The sequence below is a fragment of the Chamaea fasciata genome, unplaced genomic scaffold (assembly GCF_029207755.1).
Source record: "Chamaea fasciata isolate MVZ Bird 193981 ecotype frontalis unplaced genomic scaffold, bChaFas1.0.hap1 SCAF_5, whole genome shotgun sequence".
NCBI lineage: Eukaryota > Metazoa > Chordata > Aves > Passeriformes > Sylviidae > Chamaea > Chamaea fasciata.
Genome location: NW_027094090.1, coordinates 27,076,035 through 27,099,502, shown reverse-complemented (window position 1 = coordinate 27,099,502; position 23,468 = coordinate 27,076,035). Strand labels below are relative to the sequence as shown.

At 35.2% G+C, this 23,468-nt stretch overlaps 1 protein-coding gene across 3 annotated transcripts in view; it reads right to left on the bottom strand.

Annotated features, from left to right (window-relative positions):
• IMMP2L (inner mitochondrial membrane peptidase subunit 2) overlaps positions 1–23,468 on the bottom strand; it is a 410,658-nt gene that overhangs the window by 340,650 nt on the left and 46,540 nt on the right. Inside the window, exon 4 of one of the 3 annotated variants that reach the window (XM_066183077.1) lies at positions 18,526–19,582. The exons of the other annotated variants lie outside the window; for them this stretch is intronic. Coding sequence (XP_066039174.1) covers positions 19,576–19,582 — 7 coding nt within the window. The 3' untranslated portion in view covers positions 18,526–19,575. Of the gene's footprint in view, positions 1–18,525; positions 19,583–23,468 lie in introns of those variants that run through there. 3 annotated transcript variants of the gene reach the window in all.

The window sequence follows — 23,468 nt, the reverse complement described above, 5'->3', positions numbered from 1 at the left end:
AAAGCAAATGAAGAAACTATCATTGAAAGGTTCTCAAGACAGAACTTAGTTTTCTTGAACCAAGAGGACATTTTGCTCTAATCAGTGGCAGCACTAACCTTTTTCAGCTAGTGGGGATCTCAACAGTGTGTGCAACTTACAATATTTTACCTGTGACTTTCTGACTCTAAATGTAATTTAAAGAGAACATTCAGCAAATTAAAAAGGAAATTCTTATTCAGAAATATAGTTCAAAAGAGCACGACCTACTGCATCAACAATTTGGAGAAGAGGAGGTGAGCATTTGTAGGTACAATTCACAATATCCTTGATACACCTGGAAGCGATAAAACAAATCCACAGCTTTTATAAACCAGTACAGCTCCATCAATTTCAGTGATAATAGGCTGATTTGCACAACCTGACAATCTGACACAAATCTGTTAAGAGTTTTTCAAGCTTTAGTTTTTGACATAACCGGCTCTCACAAGAGCTGACATGGGAGTTGACTCCAACATAGCATTTCTAATGGTAAATGTTAATTATAAATATACAGATCTGAAAAATTGGTTCAAGTAGTAAGGTTCTAAAATCTACAGATTAAAGATAATACACTAATTACATCTAAGGACATCAAAATTGAACAATATTTAAAACACGCAATTGTTTTTAAATGAACAGCAATTTGTATGTATTTCATCTTTCTTTATGTACTTAGAGAAGGAAAAATTTCAAGAAAGAATACAGGAGACCAGGCACCTCAATAATTTTAAATACAGTATTTAAACATTTCTGAGGTTCTCAAAGCCCAGCAGGCATCTCAGTTGACTCAATGCCTAAAATTCCATTGCTAAAGTTTGCTGAAGAAAAGCACACCCTCAGCACACCCTATGTCAGCTCAGTCATGGTGTGATCCTGGGTGACAAATTTCTTCTGGCAGGAGAAAGGTGAGCTGAAGGCCCCCAAGGGCAGGGGCCACTACTGAAAAAGAAAAGCTGTACTACTTCACTCCCTCTTTACCCATCCTTCTTCCATTTTTGAAAGGTGGACTTTAAAAAAAATCTGAGGCTGAATTTTAGGATCTTGAGAAGACACAGACACTGCTTTGCTGTTTTAGATTAGATATCTGAATTCCCATGCCAGTACTGACTAAGTTAAATTCATGCCCTACCTACCATGCCAGAACTTCATATGTCAATTCTGGTCCTTCTTCACATGCACTGTATATTAAAGTGGCAAACTTAATTTAGCAAAGGGTATCTAAACATTGTAATTTAAATGCATATTATAATGTTTCAGTAGTTATCTGAATCTAACTCATGCAAAGGTCTTAATACAGACTTGAACATTATGGAATATATTTGGAATATATTTTATTCCCTTTTTTTTTTTGTTGACTTGCTCCCCTAGCCTTTTAAAAAATATATCTGAAATATTCTATTGAAATAAAGTTTAATCACAATGCACATCTGTATGCTTTACACTGCTGACTAAATAATTTACCTAAAATAACAATCAGAAAGGAATACCTCGTGGTTTTTCTGACATGTTGGAGTCCCAGACTGAGCCTCCTATCTCAAGCAGGAAAATTGCTGAAGAATTTACATGTCTCAAAAGTAATTCAAAACTCAAGGCCTCGAGGACAAGGCAAAGTCTTCCCAATCCCCAGCCCATCCCTAAAATGCCAAGCAAACAAAAATCCCAAATAAAACTACAAGCAGTATTGCATGTATCTATGACCTGTGACTTGAATCGATACAGATAAATTAGAAGTACATTGCTTCTTGGATCAGATTTGGACAGATTTGCTTCGACAGACTTGGATCAGATTCGATTTTGGACAGAATTAATGTCCTGGGTGGGGGGGGGGGGGGGGGGTAACTTGTATACAATACTGAATGGCCAGAACAAGATATAGAGCTTGGGAAGTGATGTGTGTAACTGTTTATCATTCAATAGATATCATTCAGAGGTGTTTCAAGTGGTAGTGCAGGCTATATCTCAACTAGATAGCAGAAAGAAGTTTAGAAATTACCTGGAGTTATATATGCTATATATGTTACAAACATTGAAATAGAGATTATTATGAAAGGAAGCCAGCAGGTAAAAAATGCCTTAATTTCCTATGGCAAAAAGGCATACTATATTTTCAGTCCCTTTTTTAAACTACAGAAATTTTTTTCAACTTATTTGACATGCACAATATATTTAATGTCTTGCTTATGAGGCAGCACAAATCCAGTCATATTTATAACCCAGGTGGCATTTTAAACAGAATCACAGGAAGGATTTGATATGTTGGTCAGAAATAGAACTCTAAAACATACTGATTCACATCTTGGCTCTAGTAAATGTTTAGCTATGACTTACTTAATTTTCTCTGATTTCCATTTCATTATGCACATAAGATAATGAGCAGAGTACATTTACAGAAGGACTAATGCACTGGTTCTATCTGCAATCTTTTATCCTCACACCTTTCAAGGTATGCAGTAAGCACTTAAAACAGCCTTCATTATCACTCCTTACTGTCAAGTAAAGGAGCTGAAGAAGATAAAAGATATTGCAGAAGCAATAGTAAACGAGTATCACCTCCTCATAAGTTCTCTTGAGTCCAAGTTCCTATTTCTTTCCTTCCCTATGTGTAAGAAGTTCTCTAGATTGAACATGCACTGGATGCAAAATTAGCCTATCTGAATTTTTCTTTTACAAACCTGATTGCTGTTTTAATTGTTAGAAGCATATTTGAAGAACAGCTTATTTCAAATCCATCACCATTTCTTGTTTACCACAATGAGTTTCTGAAAAAAACAGTATCAGCTAATGCAAGTCTAAAACTGGATATAATAATATTCTTTACCTGCAGAGAATTTTGTGAACAAATACTCAAAACATTAATGGACAGAATATTTTCCAAATATGTAGAGATGATACTGAAAATATCCTCAAACTGGCACATACAAAAACGTATATTCTTTGGAAATTTACACTTTAATGCTATCAGTAAACAAAAATATTTAGAGAATCTGTTTGCATGTAACATTACTATGTACATATTAATGCATAATCCCACCTACAAAAAAATTAAAATGTACTTCATCACAATATAGATGTTTATACTATAGTTACTCTGGCTTCACGGATGTTTTGTAAACAACTATTTCTAAACTACATGTGGATTTACCTCAACTGACCTTAAGCATTTGAAGTCGACACATGGTTTATGCTAGAGATCTAAATCCCCTCTTCAGTCAGTGAAGAAAAAGAGAAATAGCTTTGAAATTATTCATGAAGTCTTACTTAGCAATCTTACAGGGTGGTGAACTAAGCCCTGAAGATAGTATTTTCTCCCTGATGAGTATTACAGGGGCCATGATGACACTTCCACGTGTCTAGAGCAAGTCACAATGGATCTCATCTTTTATGATCTTATATCACTGTCTCTAATACATCAGCTAAGACAAACTTCTCGTCTTGGGTTCTCATTATCTGAATACTGATTGCCACTGGCAAGACTTGCTCTAAAAAGACTTGGTAAATAGGATAACGGAATGACTTAACTTGTGCTCCTGATAATGTCTGGAAACACACAATTTACATTGTAAGAAATATGTTTATGTCTTTGTTTCTTTCAGACCATTCTTTCTGAAAAATATCATACTTACTTTGATATCTGCATCTCTTCTTCATTTTGTTATAGCACAAATGTGAAATTCCATTTCTAAAGGAGTGGGTGCCTACCATCAGAGATTAGAATTGCCACCTTTCATTTGAATAGAGATATTCCTCTCTGCAATGGGAAAAAAGTCTTCGTGGCAAAGAGGTCTATGAACTGAGCATGAGTCAGCACTGCAATATTGTTTTTGAAAAGAAATATGTTTGATCCCTTAACAGGGACTACAGAAGTGACAGACATCCTAAATAAAGGGGTAAATCATGTGAAACGTCAAGGATGATAGTGACAATCAAAGAAAGAAGTGAAGAAACCTCTCCAGAATGCAGAGATATGTAACGTTGTTAGACATCGTGTCATGCTTGTTAGAATGAAGGTGCCATTCTCGTTCAAACTCTGGAAAGTAGTTTATCTTTAATGTCCTTTCCAACAGACAAATCATTCAATAATTCTATAATGCATTTAGCAATTCTTCTACTGTAAATATTTGGAAAAAATTGACAAACTGCAGAGGATCCAGAAGACCAGCAAATACAATCAGTAGTCTATAAATACAGGAAAAAATATAAAGGTCTGTAGGAAAAGTATAAAGGTCTATAGGAAAAATATGGTTACTTGGTTTTGTACAATAAAACAAGATGATTGAAGTAAAGACTTAAACTCTTGAAGTCTTCAAATAAACACAAAGGAACTGTAAAGAGGACGGCAATAAACAGTTCTTTGTGTCCACTGTAGACAGGACTGAAGGCAATGGGCTGAAATTGCATCAGTGTAAAATTAGACAAAAAAAGGGAAAAACCCCCATATTTGTAGCAATAAGTAGGGTTTGAAACAGCCTAGGTAACTAAGGGATCATCAAAATAGTGAATTTTTCAAAGTAATTTAAAACAGTAGTTTACAAATCAGCATTAACACTGGCCAGGTCAGACCACCTTTTGTTGTCCCATCCCATCACTTCACATCATTACCTTACTATATTACTTGCTGCTCACTACACCATCCAATGAGAAATTCCTAGTTCTACATCCCCAGTTTCATTCCTGATCATTTCTCCAAAGATTGTGTCAGGCACCACAGCTTCTAGAGCCATCCCCGTCCATAGGTTCTTATTTTTTCTTCTATCTCTCTTTCAAAAAGAATTAGTACCCGTCTCATCAGTGTACACAGCTCAATATATAAGAAGTCCTTTGGACTCACAGTTTCAGTAAAGCTTAATTACATGTTCTCTCACGGTCTCTCTAGTTATATTTTGATAAAAATCTATTAATCCAATTCCACCAACAGGGTGGCCTTTCTTCACAAAACCTCCGTGTGGCTGGAAGTGAAGGAAAAATATTTTCTTCAAACACGCATCAATGTATTTGATTGATAGCAGCTGATCTGCTAAATTTTATATCCAAACCTTCTGTAAAAAATCTGAAAGCATCTGTAATATGTCATACAAAATGACAGGCCCCTTCAAGCCATCAGTATACAAAAGTCTGCTTAGATTTACAAGCCTTTTAATAACTGAGCTTCCTATATTTGGGTTAATTTAATTAATTATTTCATATTAGGATTGGGAACCCTTCACAGCCATTCTTTGTCTTCATTATGTGCTTGTCTTCACTGATGCATATCCTTAATTGTGAACCAATTGATTATATGAAGCAAATACCTAACTCTAGAATGGCCATATTTTTAGTTTATTTTATTACCTGAAAGGACATATTGATAAGTTACACAAAAAAAATTTCTAGAAATGCTGGTATTTTCTGAAAACTGAGCACATGGAAAGAAGAATTATACAATTAGACAAATAATTATTACTATGAAGTAATTGCCAAAGTTATTTAGTATTACTTTTATGGAAAATATCAATTGCAAGAAATATACCCAACCACTCCATTGTAATCTATTCAATATTCCTAAACTATAACAGTGAATTTTTGGGATGTATTAAAACTAAAATATATTTTAAAAGAACCTATGGTATAAATTTATGAGATTAATACAAGGCATCTTATAGTTTCCAAGTTGAAAGATGTTTTCTGGGATTGGTCAAGTAAAAGCTTTGAAGTTATGATGATTTGCCACCCTTATCCATTCTTAGCAGGTAATGATGATGATGAAAAAACAGATAAGAAACTGTTATAAATATAAAAATGCTGAATAATTTTGCGCCATATATTCAAAAATATACATATAATACGTCTTATTGCATATTCAGCTTTACATAATACTACACATGGGTCAATTATGAAAGAAAATAAGACTCCTGCTTCAAAAAACTGATTCAGAGATCCCATCATGCCCTCTCAATCTTGTGGTTTACAGGGATGATATTGAGTAACTGATTTTTTTCTTGGATATATTTTGAAGTCAAAAGGCAGTAGCAGTCCATGCAGCAATCAGTCCTCAAATCCAAAACTTCCAGAACCCAGAATTGCCAATTCAAGAGTTTCCCTTAAACAGACCTACTTTGTTGCAGTTCAGTAACATAGAATTGCTTTGTCCCCTGTACCTATGCAGCTGTTTTCAAGGTGATCAATTTACAGTTGTTAAGTGGTTGTAGGTAGGTCAGCAAACAGAATCCAGGATCTGACAGGCGTCTGAAGATTAGAAGTGGTGGAAAAAATAAAATAAGGAAAAACATTCAGAGATTCAGTGTATCTTTCCATCCTAATCAAGACTGAAAGACTCCTCAAGGACCCAAAGGAAGTTTGTTTCAAATTAAAAAAAAGGACAGTTTTAGTATCATTCCAAAACTGATGTGCCATTATATTACACACCTTTTTTCGGAGATGGAAATATTTTGCTCTTATCTTTTTTTCCTCATAATTTCATTGATTTTAACCATGAGCCAAATTATTTGCCTTAGAGAAAATATCACATCAATTGACCCACTATGGTAGTATTTCACTTATATTAACAGTTGAGCCATCTACTACTGACTGTAATGTCATTTTCTAAATTTTAGTATTCTGGTAGTTCTACAGGTACAGTGGTATAAAAAGAGTTAAAGCAAACACACACCTAGGAAAACACAGAGCTGCAGAGATTTGTAGTAGTAATATTAATACTGATATGACAGCAGAATAAATGGGAATACAGGGGAAAGGAAGGAAAAAAACAAAAAGGAACTATAAAAGGCCCATAAAAATGGATAAATTAGTGAAAATTACATTAATCAGCCTTAAAGGCCCTCTACACACAACTTCATAGCACATGCCTATTAGAAAAACAAGCTAAAAGAATAAGCTAAAAGGAGGGACAGGGTACTGCAGAGAAACCAAAGACCTACAGAAAGGTAAAGAACAGGGTTGAATGACCCACCTAAGGAGACAAGAGAGAGCAAGTACATCCTAAGGACTCAGAGAAGGGGCATAGGATGGAAAGACAAAAGTTCACAATCATTGTCAGGTCCTTAAAAGGCAAATCCCAAATCAATACAGGGTCACCAATCTAAGAAGAAGGAGCAAGGATGACGAGAACTTATAGTTAGAAATTATAGTCAGTGTTACTATAAATATGACTACAGTACGGGTGGACCATAAAAAATTTGAAAGATATTAAAAAATCAAATTATATTTATAGATTACGGTATTTTTTTCACTGTTTCTATCAGTCAGAGTGACTAATGGCTCATGCATCCACTGTCACGATATTCATCTTTATTTTCTTGTCTCTTTATGGCTGACCTTTTAAAACAGCGTGTTTCAAAGAGGTATACAGATATTGCATGCTGGTGGACATATTACATATAAATCATATAACTTGATACAAAACCTTCTGGTTGAATTTTGTTGTCCTGAACATCTTCTGTGTTACTGCATTGTATTAATAAAATCACATTTTAAAGAGCTATTAGAATATCTCTGGACAACTCCCCACTTAATTTTTAAACCCATAATGTTTACAGCAAAAGATCAAAGTTTTTATATTATAATGGATTTAAAATTTTAGTTTGAAACTTAGTAGATGGGTGGTTGGAAGAAAAGAAAGGAACATAACGCACTGTCAGTCCTGGGGTTTGCTTATGGGTTGGCAGTTGTTAGAGCTCCAAAGCAACTCACACTACCTATTCTACTTTCAGGCTTTCCATGGGGACTATTTTGCTCTATCCCTCTTTGCAGAGAGTCTGAACTCCCAGGTGGTAACATTCCTATTCACTGAATTAACTAATTTCCAACTTCCCCAACTGCATTTCATGTCCTGCTAGAGGTTTCCATTCCAGGGCATATCAATGCTTTCAAATGGCTGTGACAGAGAACAGGTGTGGATTTAAAACACCCCTTTTGTATTTCTAACAGAGCAAAAAGAAAAAAGGATTAAGATAACAGATGATATTTAACCTTAACTTTTGCACTTCTTTACAAGTTTGTAGATTCCTTTTCAGCTGGCTCACCATGCCATACAGTTCCAGAGAAGACAGATAGAACTTGCCTGTTGCTCTCAAACAGCATTTCCAGTGTACAAATCAGTCTCTCAAAAGATACTTTGTGCTGTTATCCTGCACTCCATAAAGCTGTTTGATTCCTGTCTCCAGTGGTAGATTTTCAGCAGTACATTTACATTTCAAATCAGGAAGTGAACACAAGCCATTTTCTGACCCTTTTCATTTGCATTTCCTCTGACAGGAATTACCCACTGGAACAAGGGCACCCCATTGAACCCATTGTCTTGCCACGCTCTAACAAACTGAATAGCAGCAATAACACTTTTTTCTTCCCCCAATACCTGATTAGAAGTAAAAACTCAATTCTACAGACAAGCTGTGCAAGGATACACTGCCTAAACACAAGATTAGATAAGAGATTTTCTTATCTGGAATGTAACTGTTTTAGTGCATCTGTTGTCCAGGACCATTACAATACACAAAATAAAAACGTTGTTTGCAAAAAAGCAAAACGGAAGGTAAAATTTTTCAAACAATATTTTTTCTCCCAAATACTTTAAAACATAAGAACAGCCATGCTGAACTTGATCCAAGAGCTCATCTATCTTTGCATCTCATCTCTGATAACAGCTAGAAAAAGAGTTGCCTTCAAAAGTGTTTAAGACAGGAAAAGCCTATATCATGCTTCCTTCTTCCATATTTCCCCAGCCTCCAACTATTTTTTATCTCAATGAATTTTGCAGTCTGGTGTTGTTTTCTAGAATTCCATTTAGTCTAAAATATAAACCAAGTCTAGTGTTTCATCACACTGATGTTTTGTCATACTTGACTTCATCCTCAATCTCAGAGGAAGGAATACTTTCTCTGTCTTAAATCTAACAACCAGTGAAATGAAAAAAGTCATTTACTGGCGGTGTTTCAGTATATTCTCAACAGCAATTTTCATGTAATGAGAGAGGCTTTTAATTGCAAGAATTAACAGCTTTATTTAGCATTAACTTGACATAAAATTAGCAGTTTCCATCTGAAAAAAAAATCTGAAGCAGTTTTTCAATAGTTGATCAAAATAAATACAAAAATTAAGGAATACTCAGGATTTAATCACCTCCTTGGCACAGCTGACAGTAATTGTAACCATAACATAAATAATTTGTATATACAGGCATAAAAAGAAAGCACTGATGAGACCAACTATAAAAGTATTTTTGCTGCACTTCATTAAAAGTCAAGTTCAGACTGAAGCATGTTTCAGCCTAGTCAGGATCATTTCATATTTGGACATCAGAAGCATATTCTGTGGTCCACTGCTCTGCAATAAACAGATGTTTGAATACACCCTCTGCTATGGTTAACATTAAATTTGCCTCCTGGGGTTTACAGGACATTGGTTCTTAATGAGCAAATTTAATACAGTGGAAAAATACAAAATGTGTGAGATAACACACAGAAAATAATGCAAAAGTCTATTTTTATCTATGCATCTTTATTTATACTTAATATTTGCTACAGACTAAAACTATACCAATAAGCAATTGCACTGTGTCTCACTGTTATGTATTGTAGACCACTAGCTATGTATAAAGGAAAAAATATACATTGGCTATTCTAAAATTGTTATTTTCTTCAGGGAATAAAAAAAGCTAATTGAGCAAGGAACTCACTTTACGTCCATAAAGTTAAAATTAAATATAGGTAAGAGGATCATAAATAAGAAAATGAAGTTTTCCAGCAGAAATAGATGAGAAGAAGGTCCTACTAAGACTGTGTTTTGTAAGAAAGTAAGTGGATCTCTGATTTTGGAGTAATGTTCACAGTCCACCTGAGTCATTGGCAAGAGACAGCAGAGTCCTGCCTTGTTTGAGGCAAGATAACTTCACTTAAATGTGGCAGACTGAAAACTTTTGAAAACATATGCAAATATATCAGCATGACTACAGCAAACAGATGAAGGATAACTCATAGGAGCTGAGGATGGAAACATTAGTTTTGTAGGCATGTTAACTAAGTTTGTAGACAACAAAATCTTTTGTTAGATAAAACGGTAGTTCTGACAGGTGTGTGCCTGTACCTTGTTACTCCTCTTGCCAATGTAGATGTCTGTAGACAAGCTATCTCCTGGCTCTCTCCTAAGTATTCAGTACAAAATTGTTTTAACTATTCCCATGGACCAAGGCAACTGAAAATCAGATATGGACCGTTTCACCCACTCACTCTCTTTGTCGCCTCAAGGTTGTCTGTATTTTAGAACCACAAAGAATTTACAGCTTGTTTACAGACTAAAGAACACACATTTAAACGCTGTTAACGGATTTTCTGACTAAGGGTAAACTATTGCTTCAAGCTGATCGTTAAATCTCCCCTTCTGAACTGCTTTTAGCTAACCCTCTAAGGCTTTTATGAGATTTGGGTTCAATGAGAATTGTCATACCAAATGGGACCCTTAACTTTCATCTGAGGAGAAATCCCAGTCATGGGTAGTTTCTGACTAGTTAACAGATCTGCAGAGTATTCAAAAACTGCTAACATAACACTTCAGGATATTAAGCAGAACCACAGAAGAGGAAATTTTATATAAAAGAATTGATTGCACATACCAGAATGGAATATAACTTCTATGGAGCTTCTACAATGGAATGACTGGCTTCAACACTCATCTGTCCTGTTTCTCAGTTCTGTATTTTCAGGTCAGCATATCCCACACCACTTCTCTTGAGAAAAGCTACTTCTCTAATTCTAATGAATCTCCCATACACTTAATAAAAATATTCAATTCCTGGAGCTATCCCTCAGTCATGTGTATAAATTAATCTCCCAAATTTGCAGCTGATTATCCTGAGAGAGCCTCTTACTAAGGACTTTGTTCTGCCTCTTATTACCCTGAGGTAATACAGTATCTATGCACTCTGAGCTTCACATAAGGCTCTTATTCATTCTTTGCATTTGCTATTGACTCATTTTTTCAAACACCTCATATAGCTTTGTGATAAAGAAACAATTAACAACACTGCAGCAATGAGAAACCAAACAAAACAAACCAACAAACAAAAACCCACCAAAAAAACCACCAACCGAAAACCAACCCACCCACAACAGAAAACTGTCACAGCAGTAACTGTGACTATTGCAAAAAAAGTTTTGTTCTTGGGTTCGTTTAGAGAGTAATCCAAAATTCTATACATTTTGATAACTTTCTATAATTGAACTATGACAAGTTTAAATGGAGAGGACTAGAAACATAACGTATTCTGTAACGTTCAGTTTTGAGTTGCTACTGCAAACTCAGTTAACATGTATGGTCAAGCACACTAAGGTGAAGAGATGCTTTTTGAAGAAGAGGGCTAAATTAACTGAATCCTGGCATAGAATCTAGACATAATATGATACAGATTTGAGAAACCTATTTTTAAATTTTCTGCATTCAAGTAAGGGGTTAAATAAGAGGCCTTAAAGGGCAAGATGCCCACCTAGCAAATAACAGAAACGGAAAACATGCGAAGTATAGCACATCCTGCATTTATTTAAATAACGCAAAAAGCATTAAAAATGAATACATTCTGAGACTTGGCATATATTACCTTTATATATCACTGAAAAATTACTAAAAAGTGTTTAAAATCTCTGAAAAACTGATTTCTGGCAAAACAGACTAATTTTTAACTCAGTCCTACACAGAGACTATTGGGGAATCTCCTTTGAAGAAGCTCTGTCATATGTTTATAGTATTTTTAGTGAATTCTTAATTTATTTCAGCAAAAACTGACACAGCATGGAGCATCATTTCCTACTAAACAACAATACAGAACTATCTATCCATAATTGACAGTAAAATTCAGTCATCCATATTGAATTGCGATGAGCCTAAGTGCCATTAAAAACTTGGCAATTTGTGTAGCTTCTAATCATGTTTAATTGAAACATTAGAACAGTAAAATGCATTCCCTTTGGACTGAACAACACAAAAAATCCAACTTATCTGTTTAAGCCCATTTTCTCAAAACATGTTTTGAAAATACAATTTATCTGTGAGAGAGTTAAACAGTTTGGTATCAGAGGCTCATTTGTACACTTGCACTACAAAATTTAAATCAATTTGCATAATCAAGTCCTACCAAGTGTTTGCCACCAAGATGAATTATGTCTTTTCTTTTAGTTTACCCTTGAGCTATTGTGAGGAGTAAAAGAAACACAGTAGTGCTAGATTAAATTTAGAGTCCTGACTATTCCACTTAATTAGGAATGACCATAAATACAGCTTACAAAGTCACATTCCTGCATAGCAATGGTTTTGTTAAAATTTATTTAGTGTAAATATGTACCCTAAATGTACAAACACTTGTATTTTTCATGTGAAGAGTGTCTTGCAGCCAGCATGCAAGTAGCTGTGCCATGCCTAGCCCTAATCCTTTCTCAGAGTGTGATTAGGATTAGTACCAGGCATTTCAGGAAAAAAGTGTGAGAAATCTCAGATGAATCCCATTCAATTATTACTGTAGATGCTATCATAACTTTGTCCTATTTTGAACCTTAATAAATGCTTAGTTTTATTTCACTACTGATTGCCCAAATTATTTTGATATATGTCTCCCAAAAATATGTATCTTGATAAAGTTACATAGTCTATCCTAAGTTTTGGTAATAAATAAAAGAAATGAAAGCTTAAGTTAGTATTGCTATGCTCATCATCAACAGTTTCATGCAGGGTACTCTATCCAAACATTTTTTGAGAGATATTTTGATATTTTTGGCCCCTTCTTGCACACACAGATTATACAAATAACCTACCCTGTCTCCTTTTTTTCACCAAATAACTTTATTTTTCAACTCCTATTTTTCCAGATATCTTTAAGCAAGACAATCACTTTACCTTTTACTTTCCTGTAATGTTGACACAGAGAGCAGAAATATTCCTAATGAAAATGAGTACTACCCACTACATTAAAAAGCATGTAAAATGTCATCTCTTTCCCAAGGAAGCACCAGAGGCAGTAGGAAATTATGCCTATTGTTACTGGCCATGAGACTGAGTGATTATCCATGAACCAAGAGGAAGAGAGCAAACTCTATCAGCTCTTCAGTTACTGAATGGAATAATAATAATAATAATAATAATAATAATAATAATAATAATAATAATAATAATAATAATAATAATCTTCCCAAAAGACAAAAAAACAAGGCAAAAAAGAAATAAAAGCATATTTTCTGACAAGGGAAGTTTCAAAAACTGAATGCAACATGATACAAAAGTAGAAATAAAATTCAGTAAGCCTAAAGCAGAAAGTACGGTGATAGCAGAAACCTTGACATTACATTGCAAGAAATACACTGCAAAAGATCAATTTTTTCTTATAAATTGATGACAAAACAACGAAATAAATACATCAGCTGGAAAAAATCCGTAAGATAGTAAGGTTCAAAATATCAGAGATAGTTTCCAACCTTCCTCAAATGAATACTTTACTGAAAACATTAACAATTCTTTACGAACTTTGTTAGTGCACTTTTCATTTCTCTATTAATAGTAGGGAAAAATGAATTTTTACAGCTTATCATTTGCTATTTATTACCCTGTAAATCATAAAAACTCGAAGAGGAAAGGGTTTCTAATTGGGAAGTACAGTAAACTGATTTTTTAAAGGAAAAAACTTTAAAGACTTTACCGGCAAAATAAATCAAGGTGGAAATCTTCTAGTTACCGAGTCAAGTCACGTGAACCATGTCTAAACTGCAGGGTGTATTCTCTAGAAGAAAGATTAAATGCTAATCCAAGCTAATCACAGAGACAGAATGAGCAATATTTTCTGGAAGATAATCCATTGCCTTTCTTGTAATTAATATCAAAAAATCTCAAGCAAGAAATCCAGTATCAAATATACCAAAACATTTTATCAGTAGACTTACATGTACCAACATCCAGCAGAGCTACAGAATAAAATTCAAACCTAAAAGAATATATCAAGCTGAAGATTTCACTGCAAAATTAAAATCATTTCCTACTGTGTGGGAAAAGCCTAAACAGAAATGTGTATGTGCAGGAAACTCCATAATCTCTGCAAGCACCAATCCTCCTTCAAACACACACACATTTGTGTACACGAATGCTAAGGGCCAAAATCCATTGACTTGTACTGTGATTTCAGGAACAGACTAACCTAACATCACCCAGCTCAGCATCAAATGAAGACTGGATTCTCCTCATCCTCCAATCCTTTGCCTCCACCTTTTTATCCTGAACATCCCGTTCCAGCTGTGACAGAGCACTTGTAGATCTCCCCAAAACCTGAATTGATCTGGTTTACAATGCCCTCAGAAAACAAATGAAACCAACAAAGAACACAAAATAAACAGAACAAAACCTTCCAAATGGTTGCCAGTTAACCAGTTCAGTATAATTTACTGGGTGGGTTTCATGTGCCATGAGCCAAAGAGAATGGATGCATCTTGCAACAGCAATACTGAATATTTGGGAAACTGCAGCGTTATGTGTAACCAACCACAGAGCTGACTCCTCTGGAAAGTACTCATCTACTACTGCACAGGCATGGCATGACAGTGTATCATGTGCTAGCAGTTCCAGCTTCACTCACCACTTTCTACATAAATATACAAAGTTCTTGAAACAGGAAAAAAAAATGATTCTGAATAAAAATTAGTTGCAGGTAAGTGGATGAATTTTAGAGGATTTTAACTAAAAAAAAAAAAAAAAAGATGTTTCAGAGATAGCTTTGAAAAAAAAAATATATATACCAATATTTTTACAAAAAAAAAAAACAATCCTAAGAACAGTGCAAAGTAAGGAAGCTGGTTTTATTGATGTTGTAAACACATAATTTTCAAAAATGGTATGAATCCCTTGCACATAAAGTGAGAAAACTGAAGGCTATGTAGTTTTCTCCACCCTCAACACATAAAAGAACAAAAAAAAAAGAAAAAAAAAAAAAAAAAAGAAAAAAAATGAAAAGAAAAAAAAATAGAATTAACTCTGAGTACTTTCACTGAAATTAAAATCCGGGTCCACCCTGGAACCATGTTTAGGACACAAAGATACACAAAATATTAGAAACACATATTTTCCCCATCACTCAACAGTCCTTACACTTGATATAATTCCCATTCCTTTGTGCTTCACATTCTGAAGTAATATTCCTCTTGTTGCTCTTGAGCTCTATTGATATAAATGAAAACTGTGTGATTAAGTAACCACTAATGTTCTTTCTTCAACTTGTCTGGTCATTTTGGATTACAGCTGCATAAACAGGAAGTGTTATAGAAAACTCAAACAATGCCACTTGAAACAAAGCTGCCAGAACACATTTAAGTTAGCTGCTTTTGCAGTACTCTAATACAAGTAGAAGGTTCAACATCCTCTCTCAAACACGAATTCAATTACATACTACATGACTTTTCAACAAAAGAATAATGATGTTTGGCATGGGCATTTTTTGAAAGAAGGACTAGGACACTTCAGTTGAGCTCAGAAAGCCATTTTCAGCTGTTAACATGTAAGCATCCATTTGTTTTCTAGCCTCTACTGATGGTTTTAACTAGACCTCTGCTGTACATCACAGAACTTTAAACAACATCCTAGATACCCCCAAGTGGGCAGTTAAACGTAACCATCAGTCTCTCAATAGAATCCTAATCTTTAATTACAGAACAAAACCAGGCTTTGCCTAAACTACAAATGATTCCCAGCGGAGAATAGACTTTTTCAAATAGTAAAAAAAATTTAGCTACACTTAGTAATATACTCCAGCAGCAGTAGTCACCCTGAGATAAAATTCTTAAAAGAAAGATACTTGATGGTTTCTTTGAAGTTAGTCTAGGAATTTTCTATGATGTAAAAGATGGACTACTACCAGAAAAGCCTGATTTTTCTAACTTTAATTAGTTCTCCTGACTCTCATTGTCACTGTCACAGTGTAACAGCCACTTCAGTGAATTCATCTGAATGATTAAATCAACTCACCATGGAAATGAGAGAAGCCTGGAGACCAGTTCTGGAAGCAACATGCATAACAATTTTATTTTAGCAGCAGATAAAATTAACAATATTGCAGGAACAAGTATTCAGAATATAAAGAAACAAACCCATGCAATTATAGAAGCTGACATTTGTCTCATAGCGAAGCAGATGACTGTTAAAAAAAAAAACAACAACCCATTTGAAGAAGGCTTTATATGAAGGTAGACCACTTCTACCTATTTGTTGTACTCTACTTTGCCTAAGTAGGCTTTCTTAGAGTCTTCCAAAAAAAACCGCCTCCATTTCTTCCCTACATTCCTGCATTGTTAATTCAATTATCATCCTAAACTTATGTCACATTAAAATTATGTGCTTATGTAAAAGTATGAAATGACTGTAAAGCATCTTGTAGTACCTTTGTGATATATTCAGCCCAAAAATCTCCTGCATCATTTCACTAAAGCCCATGTTTGCTTTCTCATGAAGAAATTACGTTCTAAAAAAAAAAATCTTCCAAGATATCTGGCTCTATTAATAAATACATTTACTTCTTAAAAGAAAATAAGCAAACTGTTTTGCTAACTCCTAGCCTTATTTTTGCTAACTCTGTCTTATTTCAGGCTGAGGAAACTATTTTTAGGCTTTTCACCCAATAATCTTACTTGCACAAATAAGGAAGTTTAATACTGGCAATATTCAAAGTGCTGGGTCAACTCCCAAGAAGGCTGTAGGAAGTTTCTCTTACAGTTAATAGAAGACAATAAAAAGTTTAAACAGCTGACAGTTAGGGTCCCCTGGCACAGCTATGTCCTCTTGTCCTATCACTGGTTGCCTGTGAGAAGAGACCAACCCCCACCTGGCTACAGCCTCCTTTCAGTCAGTTGTAGACAGTGATACGGTCACCTCTGAGTCTTCTTTTCTCCAGGCTAAACAACCCCAGCTCCCTCCTCAGTCGTTCCTCACAGGGTTTGTGTTTCAAGCCCCTCACCAGCCTCGCTGCCTCCTCTGGACGTGCTCCAGTGTCTCAATGTCCCTTCTAAACTGAGGGGCCAGAACTGGACACAGCACTCAAGGTGTGGTCTCACCAGTGCCCAGTACAGGGGAAGAACCTGACCTCCCAGCTCCTGCTTGACACACTATTCTTGACAGAGGCCAGGATGCCCACTGGCTTTCTTGGCCACCAGGGCACACTGCTGGCTCACGATCAGTCTGCTGTCCATCAGAACCCCCAGGTCCCTTTCTGCCTGGCAGCTGTGCAGCCACTGTCCCCAGCCTGTAGCACTGCAGGGGGTTGTTGTGGCCTAAGTTTAGGATCTAGCACTTTGAGATATAATAGTCAGCACCCTCCCTCACACTAGACCAGGTAAGAGTTGGAAATTGCTTCATCGTTGTTCAGCTTGCAACCTGAAAATGATGGCAGAAACATAATGGGCTTTCTGCTCAATTTTTGGACTAGGCACATAGCTCCCACCAAGCCCTTTTCCTAATAAAATAACTAACTCTGCAGGCCCCAGAGGAAGAGACAACTGAAAACATTTTCCTTAGCAGATTCCTGTGACAGGGTTCTTGAAAAGAGCAATGGCAGACAGAACACATAGCAGCTGACACAGGAGTTTACTTTAATAGTTCAATATGGAAAAATCCAATCAGGGTATAAAGAGGGAAGCTGAAGCATGGAAGCAAGAAATTGATATCTTCCATACATTACTAAAAAAATCTAAGTTGTCAGAAATTAATTAAAGCATTTTTCTAGAAACTGCTAATGTTTTATAAAATTGAGATTGCTAATTCCCTTCCTTTATGTGTAATTATGTGTGTCAGGTCCCCCCAAAGTATGTGTCTTCCAATGAAGGTTCTGAGACTAAGAAGTCTGAGCAAGACCAAGACCTCATCCCTAAAACCCCTCTTAAATGAGGCATAAGATACAGATATTTATACACTCTTGCAAAAAATAAAGGAGGAAACTCACAAAGGCAAGCACCATCTTTGAAAATACCCAAATGTTTGGAAGCTGCAATTTGATAATCACAGAATAATCCTGAGTTGGAAGGGACCCACAAGGATCATCAAAGTTCAACTCCTGGCCCTGCACAGAACAGCCACAACAATCACACCATGTACCTGAGGGTATTGTCCAAACGCTTCTTGAACTCTGTTTCAGGCTGGTGCTGTGACCACTTCCCTGGGGATCCTGTTCAGTGCAAAATCACCCCCTGAGTGAAGAACCTTTTCCTGATATCTAAACTAAACCTCCCCTGACACTATATGAATACATGAGCTAGAGAAATCTTAGACAACAAAGCACATGAAATTGAGAGGTAAGTGAAACAGCTTTATAAATTTAAATGCAAGAAATAAGATTACAGACCATGAAAACAAAACACAAAAATAGCTGTAGACAAGTTTCAAGTTTTAACACTAAATAGAATCAAAGACTGAAAATGGATGTCACCAGCAGAGTACTCTGTTTTTATGCTGTTTTTTCTGAAACTGTCTGAAAATATGAAGCAGGAAATAGTGAAAACATGCTGGATGTCTGACCCTAGATATACACAGTGGAACCAACATAAGAAAAGAGTAGTGAAACACAAAAGAAGACAGTATAGTAAGTAAAACACAATGAAAGGTATAACAGGTCTCATCTGCTCAAATTCAAAGCCCACACTAGACATGTTACTGAAAAAATTTTTAAGTGTGGGACACTCTGCAAACAAAAATTCCTTAATATTCTATGAAATAATTTGAGGTGTCCTATACCTGATGAGTAAAGAGTAAGCTAAGCATTTCCAAGGCATAAACTTTTACTAGCCTATATTTGCATTTCTCATTACAGTAAGGTTTTTGGAAAGTATGTGTATAACAAATCTAGAGAGGCACGTATACTTTCCTCCCACCTGTTTAATATCCCTTTGTATAAAGCCAAGGCATAGCCTTATGAACTGATTACCAAGCCTTCTCTACATACACCTTAGAAATCATTACAGTAAGCAATGAAAACCTTAATAGAAACTCTGCATTTGGCTTACTCACAATTTATCACTAAGAAACAATGTTTGTAACAGAAAGGGTTTAGTCATTGCCTTTTACCATCAATACAGGTTCTGTTCTCATATAGCTCCATTACTCTTTTTTTCCCCTCTTTTTACTATGCTTTCTCACCTTTCATTTTAAGTGTCCATCTGCTTCTCATTTCCCTTGCATAACTTCCCATCTTACTCAGTTGCAGTAACACAAGGCAGAAACCTATCTTCTTGTAGGCCTCTAAAAGATATTAAGCCATTCCAGCAGGCAAAAGAAATCAATACTGCAGTAGACATAGAATGCCCAAAATACAAATATGAATGAACACAGAAATATTGACAAATACTAGGAGTCAGCACAACAGTGAACCTCTGAATCCTTGTATCGTTTCCCCTTTTTTATTATAATATTATTTGGATTTATTTGGTTTATAAAGTCAACAGATACCAATGAACTGACTACTAACGCTGCATAATTATGAATGGATCAACTTTTACAGAAATGTACGTATTCCATAATTTCTTCATCTTCTCAGCTGTCACACGAGGAAGCAAAGTATCAGTATCTGGAAAAGAAAAATGGGGGGATGGGGAAAAGGGGACAATATAAAAAAACATCCCTGGGAATGTTCAAGGTGATGTTGAACAGGGTGTTGAGCAACCTGGTCTAGTGGAAGGTGTCCCTGCCTCTTGCAGTGGTGTTGGAACTAGGTAATCTTTCAAGACCCCTCCAGTCCAAAACTTCCTATGATTTTAGGAGATAACATAAGCTTGAAATAAAGCAAGAAAAAAAACCATCTCACTCTGCTCCTTTCCCTCACTTATCTGTTCTATGTATGTTCCACAGATTGAACAGACCTGACCCACTGCATGCAACTCAAACCAATGTATCAATAAAACCAACTGAAGACTGTTCTTACGAAACGGAAACTTTTGCCAACCTATAAACTCAATCAGCTAGTACTAAGCAGACTAAATACTTAATCATTAAAAGGTAACACAAAACCAGATGATCTGAACACTATTATAGTTTGTAAACTGGTATATAGCTCAAATCTGTGCAAATATAATGCACAATAAAAATTGATCACAACAGACTAAAAGGTCATGTTGTAGTAATACTGTCAGATGAGGTCATCTGCTCTCTTTAAAATGTTCATCCCTTCTCTATACATTAAGTGAGGGATTAAAGAATTTCTGATTCTATTCTCCAACTAATAATCCCTCATTAGGTTTAATTACTTACATTCTACATAGTTACATTGTTCCTACAAACAGTCAAGACTCCTGAAAGTTACTGTTCTAAAAATGACTAGAAGCTATGATCCAGGAGAGATGCTTGCTTTTCTTTATTACACACAAGCAATTCAAATGTTCCTTCCTTGTGTACCTTTTTATGAAACACATCAACAAGTCCCTTCAAGTTAATATGTTATTCTTACATTTTCATGATTTTTTCTGAAAAGCCTGATTTATTTTACATATACCTGTCTTTGTAGAATTTGTATACACCTGCCTACATACACCTCACTCCTATTTTCTAACTAATAACAGAATTCATTGCTTTGTTTTTAAAAATTTATTCACAGTACAATTATTATCTATCAGAATGACTTGCAGTTATTCACTGCAAGTTTGTCTGCATGTATGACACTCTACACATCAAATTCATCATGCTTAACTTCACCAGTCTGAAACATAGGTTTGTCTAGTCTAATCACCCAGATCCTCTATCCAATTCATCCAAATAGACAAGCATGAAAAGAAGACAATTCATTCCATCTATATCAGATGTCCTTTAAAACAGGATATATTGCTCTCTTGGGGTGCCTGCTTGCCCAGTTAATTATAAAGGAAGTCTAAGTGACTATGCTCTATTTAAAATCTCATTTTTAGACAGATACATTTAAATAAGACATAATCCAGCCGTGACATGGCAACAGGATTATTTCTGATAGAATAGTTACATCACCTCTGCAGAATGACACAGACTAAGCAGAAAAAGTGTATTTGCTGTCAGCAGTGCAGAATTCAGACTAAAACCGTCTGCACAGCACCTTTGGCTGGTTTGCTGTTCTTCTACAATGACCCAGCATTGCTACACTGTCAAAATTCCATTATTGTAAGGCTGGCCTAAAATGCAACTATGAGAAAGCTGAGTCAATGATTTAATAAACACATTAGTTGAATATTTTAAAACTTCATAGGTAACTATAGCTGCTGAGATGTAAAAGAATCCTGCTGGACATTAGTGCTTATTCTATGCACTCATGGTTTGTACTCTTCTTTAAATGAGAATCAGAAGTGCAGCTCACAGCAAACACTAAGGAGTATTCTAAGAAATATACTGTACTACAGAGCAGCATGTGCTGGAAAAAAGCCACATTTCTAGACCTGTACACAAACATCATCCCTAGGGTTTGGACTGTGTGGTGGACCAGTACCAGCACAGTAAATTTTCTTGGGAACTGAAACATAGAACTTCACAACTTCTTGGGAACTTTACAATTCATGTTGTAAAGCCAAAACTTTGATTCTGAAGTAAATGCAAGGAAAACAGATTTCAGTGTTGGTTTAACCACCTGTTTGTGTTTTCACACATTAGAAGCTTTGTCCTTATCAAATGTACTTAGAATAAAAACCATAATAAGTATATTTGGGCCTTTTAAAAGGAAACTAATCTGTTCAAACCAAAATAGCAAATACAAAAGCTTTATTTAAACCTGATATTTATCAGGCACACATAGCAAGAAGACACAATAATAAACTTATGTTCTGCTATGCCTACTGAACTCACAAACAATGCTTTTTCTTGCCTCCTCTCAAGTCTGCGATCAAAAGATAGAATACTTTTGGGAATAATACATTTAAGACTAAAGATGAAAAACAAAAGAAAACTGTAATAAAAGAAAACTGTTGCTTTGCAGTCAGTATCACCATTTTTATTAAATTGCTTTTTTTAAGCAATATATGTTTCTGTCTGGAAAATAAAGATTGAGCAGGACACAAAATGTTTTGGAGAATTCAGTAAGAAAATACAGCCACAATGACTTTATGAGACACCCTGCTCCATATTACTAGTGACAGTAGTAAGAGAATGCATGTCATATCAGTGGAACAGAAATACAGTACAGATGTACTGATAGCACATTTCAGTGACAGAAACCTATAACACAGCAACCAACATGCACTCATGCCCTGTTTCTAACCTGCAGATTAACTTAGGGGAAGGAACTACTATAATTAACAAGAGCAGAATTTAAGGGCCTATTGTCAGAAATCAGTTTTGATCTTTAACAATAATGCACTTCTTTTGTATGGAAGAGCAATGCAAGGAGTTAAAATCAGATCTGAAAAAGAGGGAAATGATACAGTCAAGTCTTTTTGCACTGAGGTATAATCAATAATATTTGATTTATTCCTAGCAGAACTTTGTCTAGTTTACTCTTTACATCAAGAATTCTTTGTTTCTTCCTCATCTTCTTTATTTCCTTGACACTTAAACTCAGGGTTTCTGTCTTGCTTCATAAGGCTTTTTTAAACAAACAAAGAAACAAACATGATTTTTTTTTTTTTTTGTTCCTCCAGAATCATTTCAGTCTGGCAATATTACATAGCATGAGTTTCCCACATCCTTACTAAAACATGTGCAAGGATGTTAAAAAAAGTAAATCAATTCTCCATTTGTAATGATAGGAGGCACTTCGGTTTGTTCTACATTTTATTTTCACAGAATCAGAATGCTTGGAAAGGACATCTGGAGGGCATCTAATCCAACATCCCTACTTAAGCAGGGTAACCTATAACCAGTTGTCCTGGACCATGTCCACATGGCTTTGTTGAATTCAGAATTATCTTCTTCAACTAGTTTTTACATTCACTTTTTTTTTTTTCAAAGTAAATAATAAATCTATTCTTTCTAAATGAGCAAAACGACATCCTAGATCTGATTTTTATGACACTTATGTGCAAAACTACAGAATTGATTTCTTCATTGCTGTAGCAAAGATAAGTTCAATATATGCAGGCTAGATGGCTGATAGACCCAAGATCTTAAAAAAAAACATCAATACAATGGTGTGGATTTTTATTTTTATTTTGCAGGTTTTGCTATTGACAGATTTATGTCTACCTCCTACTGTAGAAAAGATATGATCACATTACTGTGATAGTGCAGTAATATTATGACTCAATTTCACTTTTATGTACACTATTGCTTACAAAATGGCTAATAAAGCAGTTTTCAAGATGGGGACTAAACTAGACCAATATACATTACACAATAACAGATAGCAAATAACCATCAGGAGAAAAAAAGCATGGCAAATGACACAACTGGAATTTATTAAATTTTTAAAACTCCGGCAGAATGATTTATAGAAAGCTCATATAAACACAAACTCCCCAGTTAGCTCAGATGACATACAATACTGGCTGCAAAAAAGAGTTTCA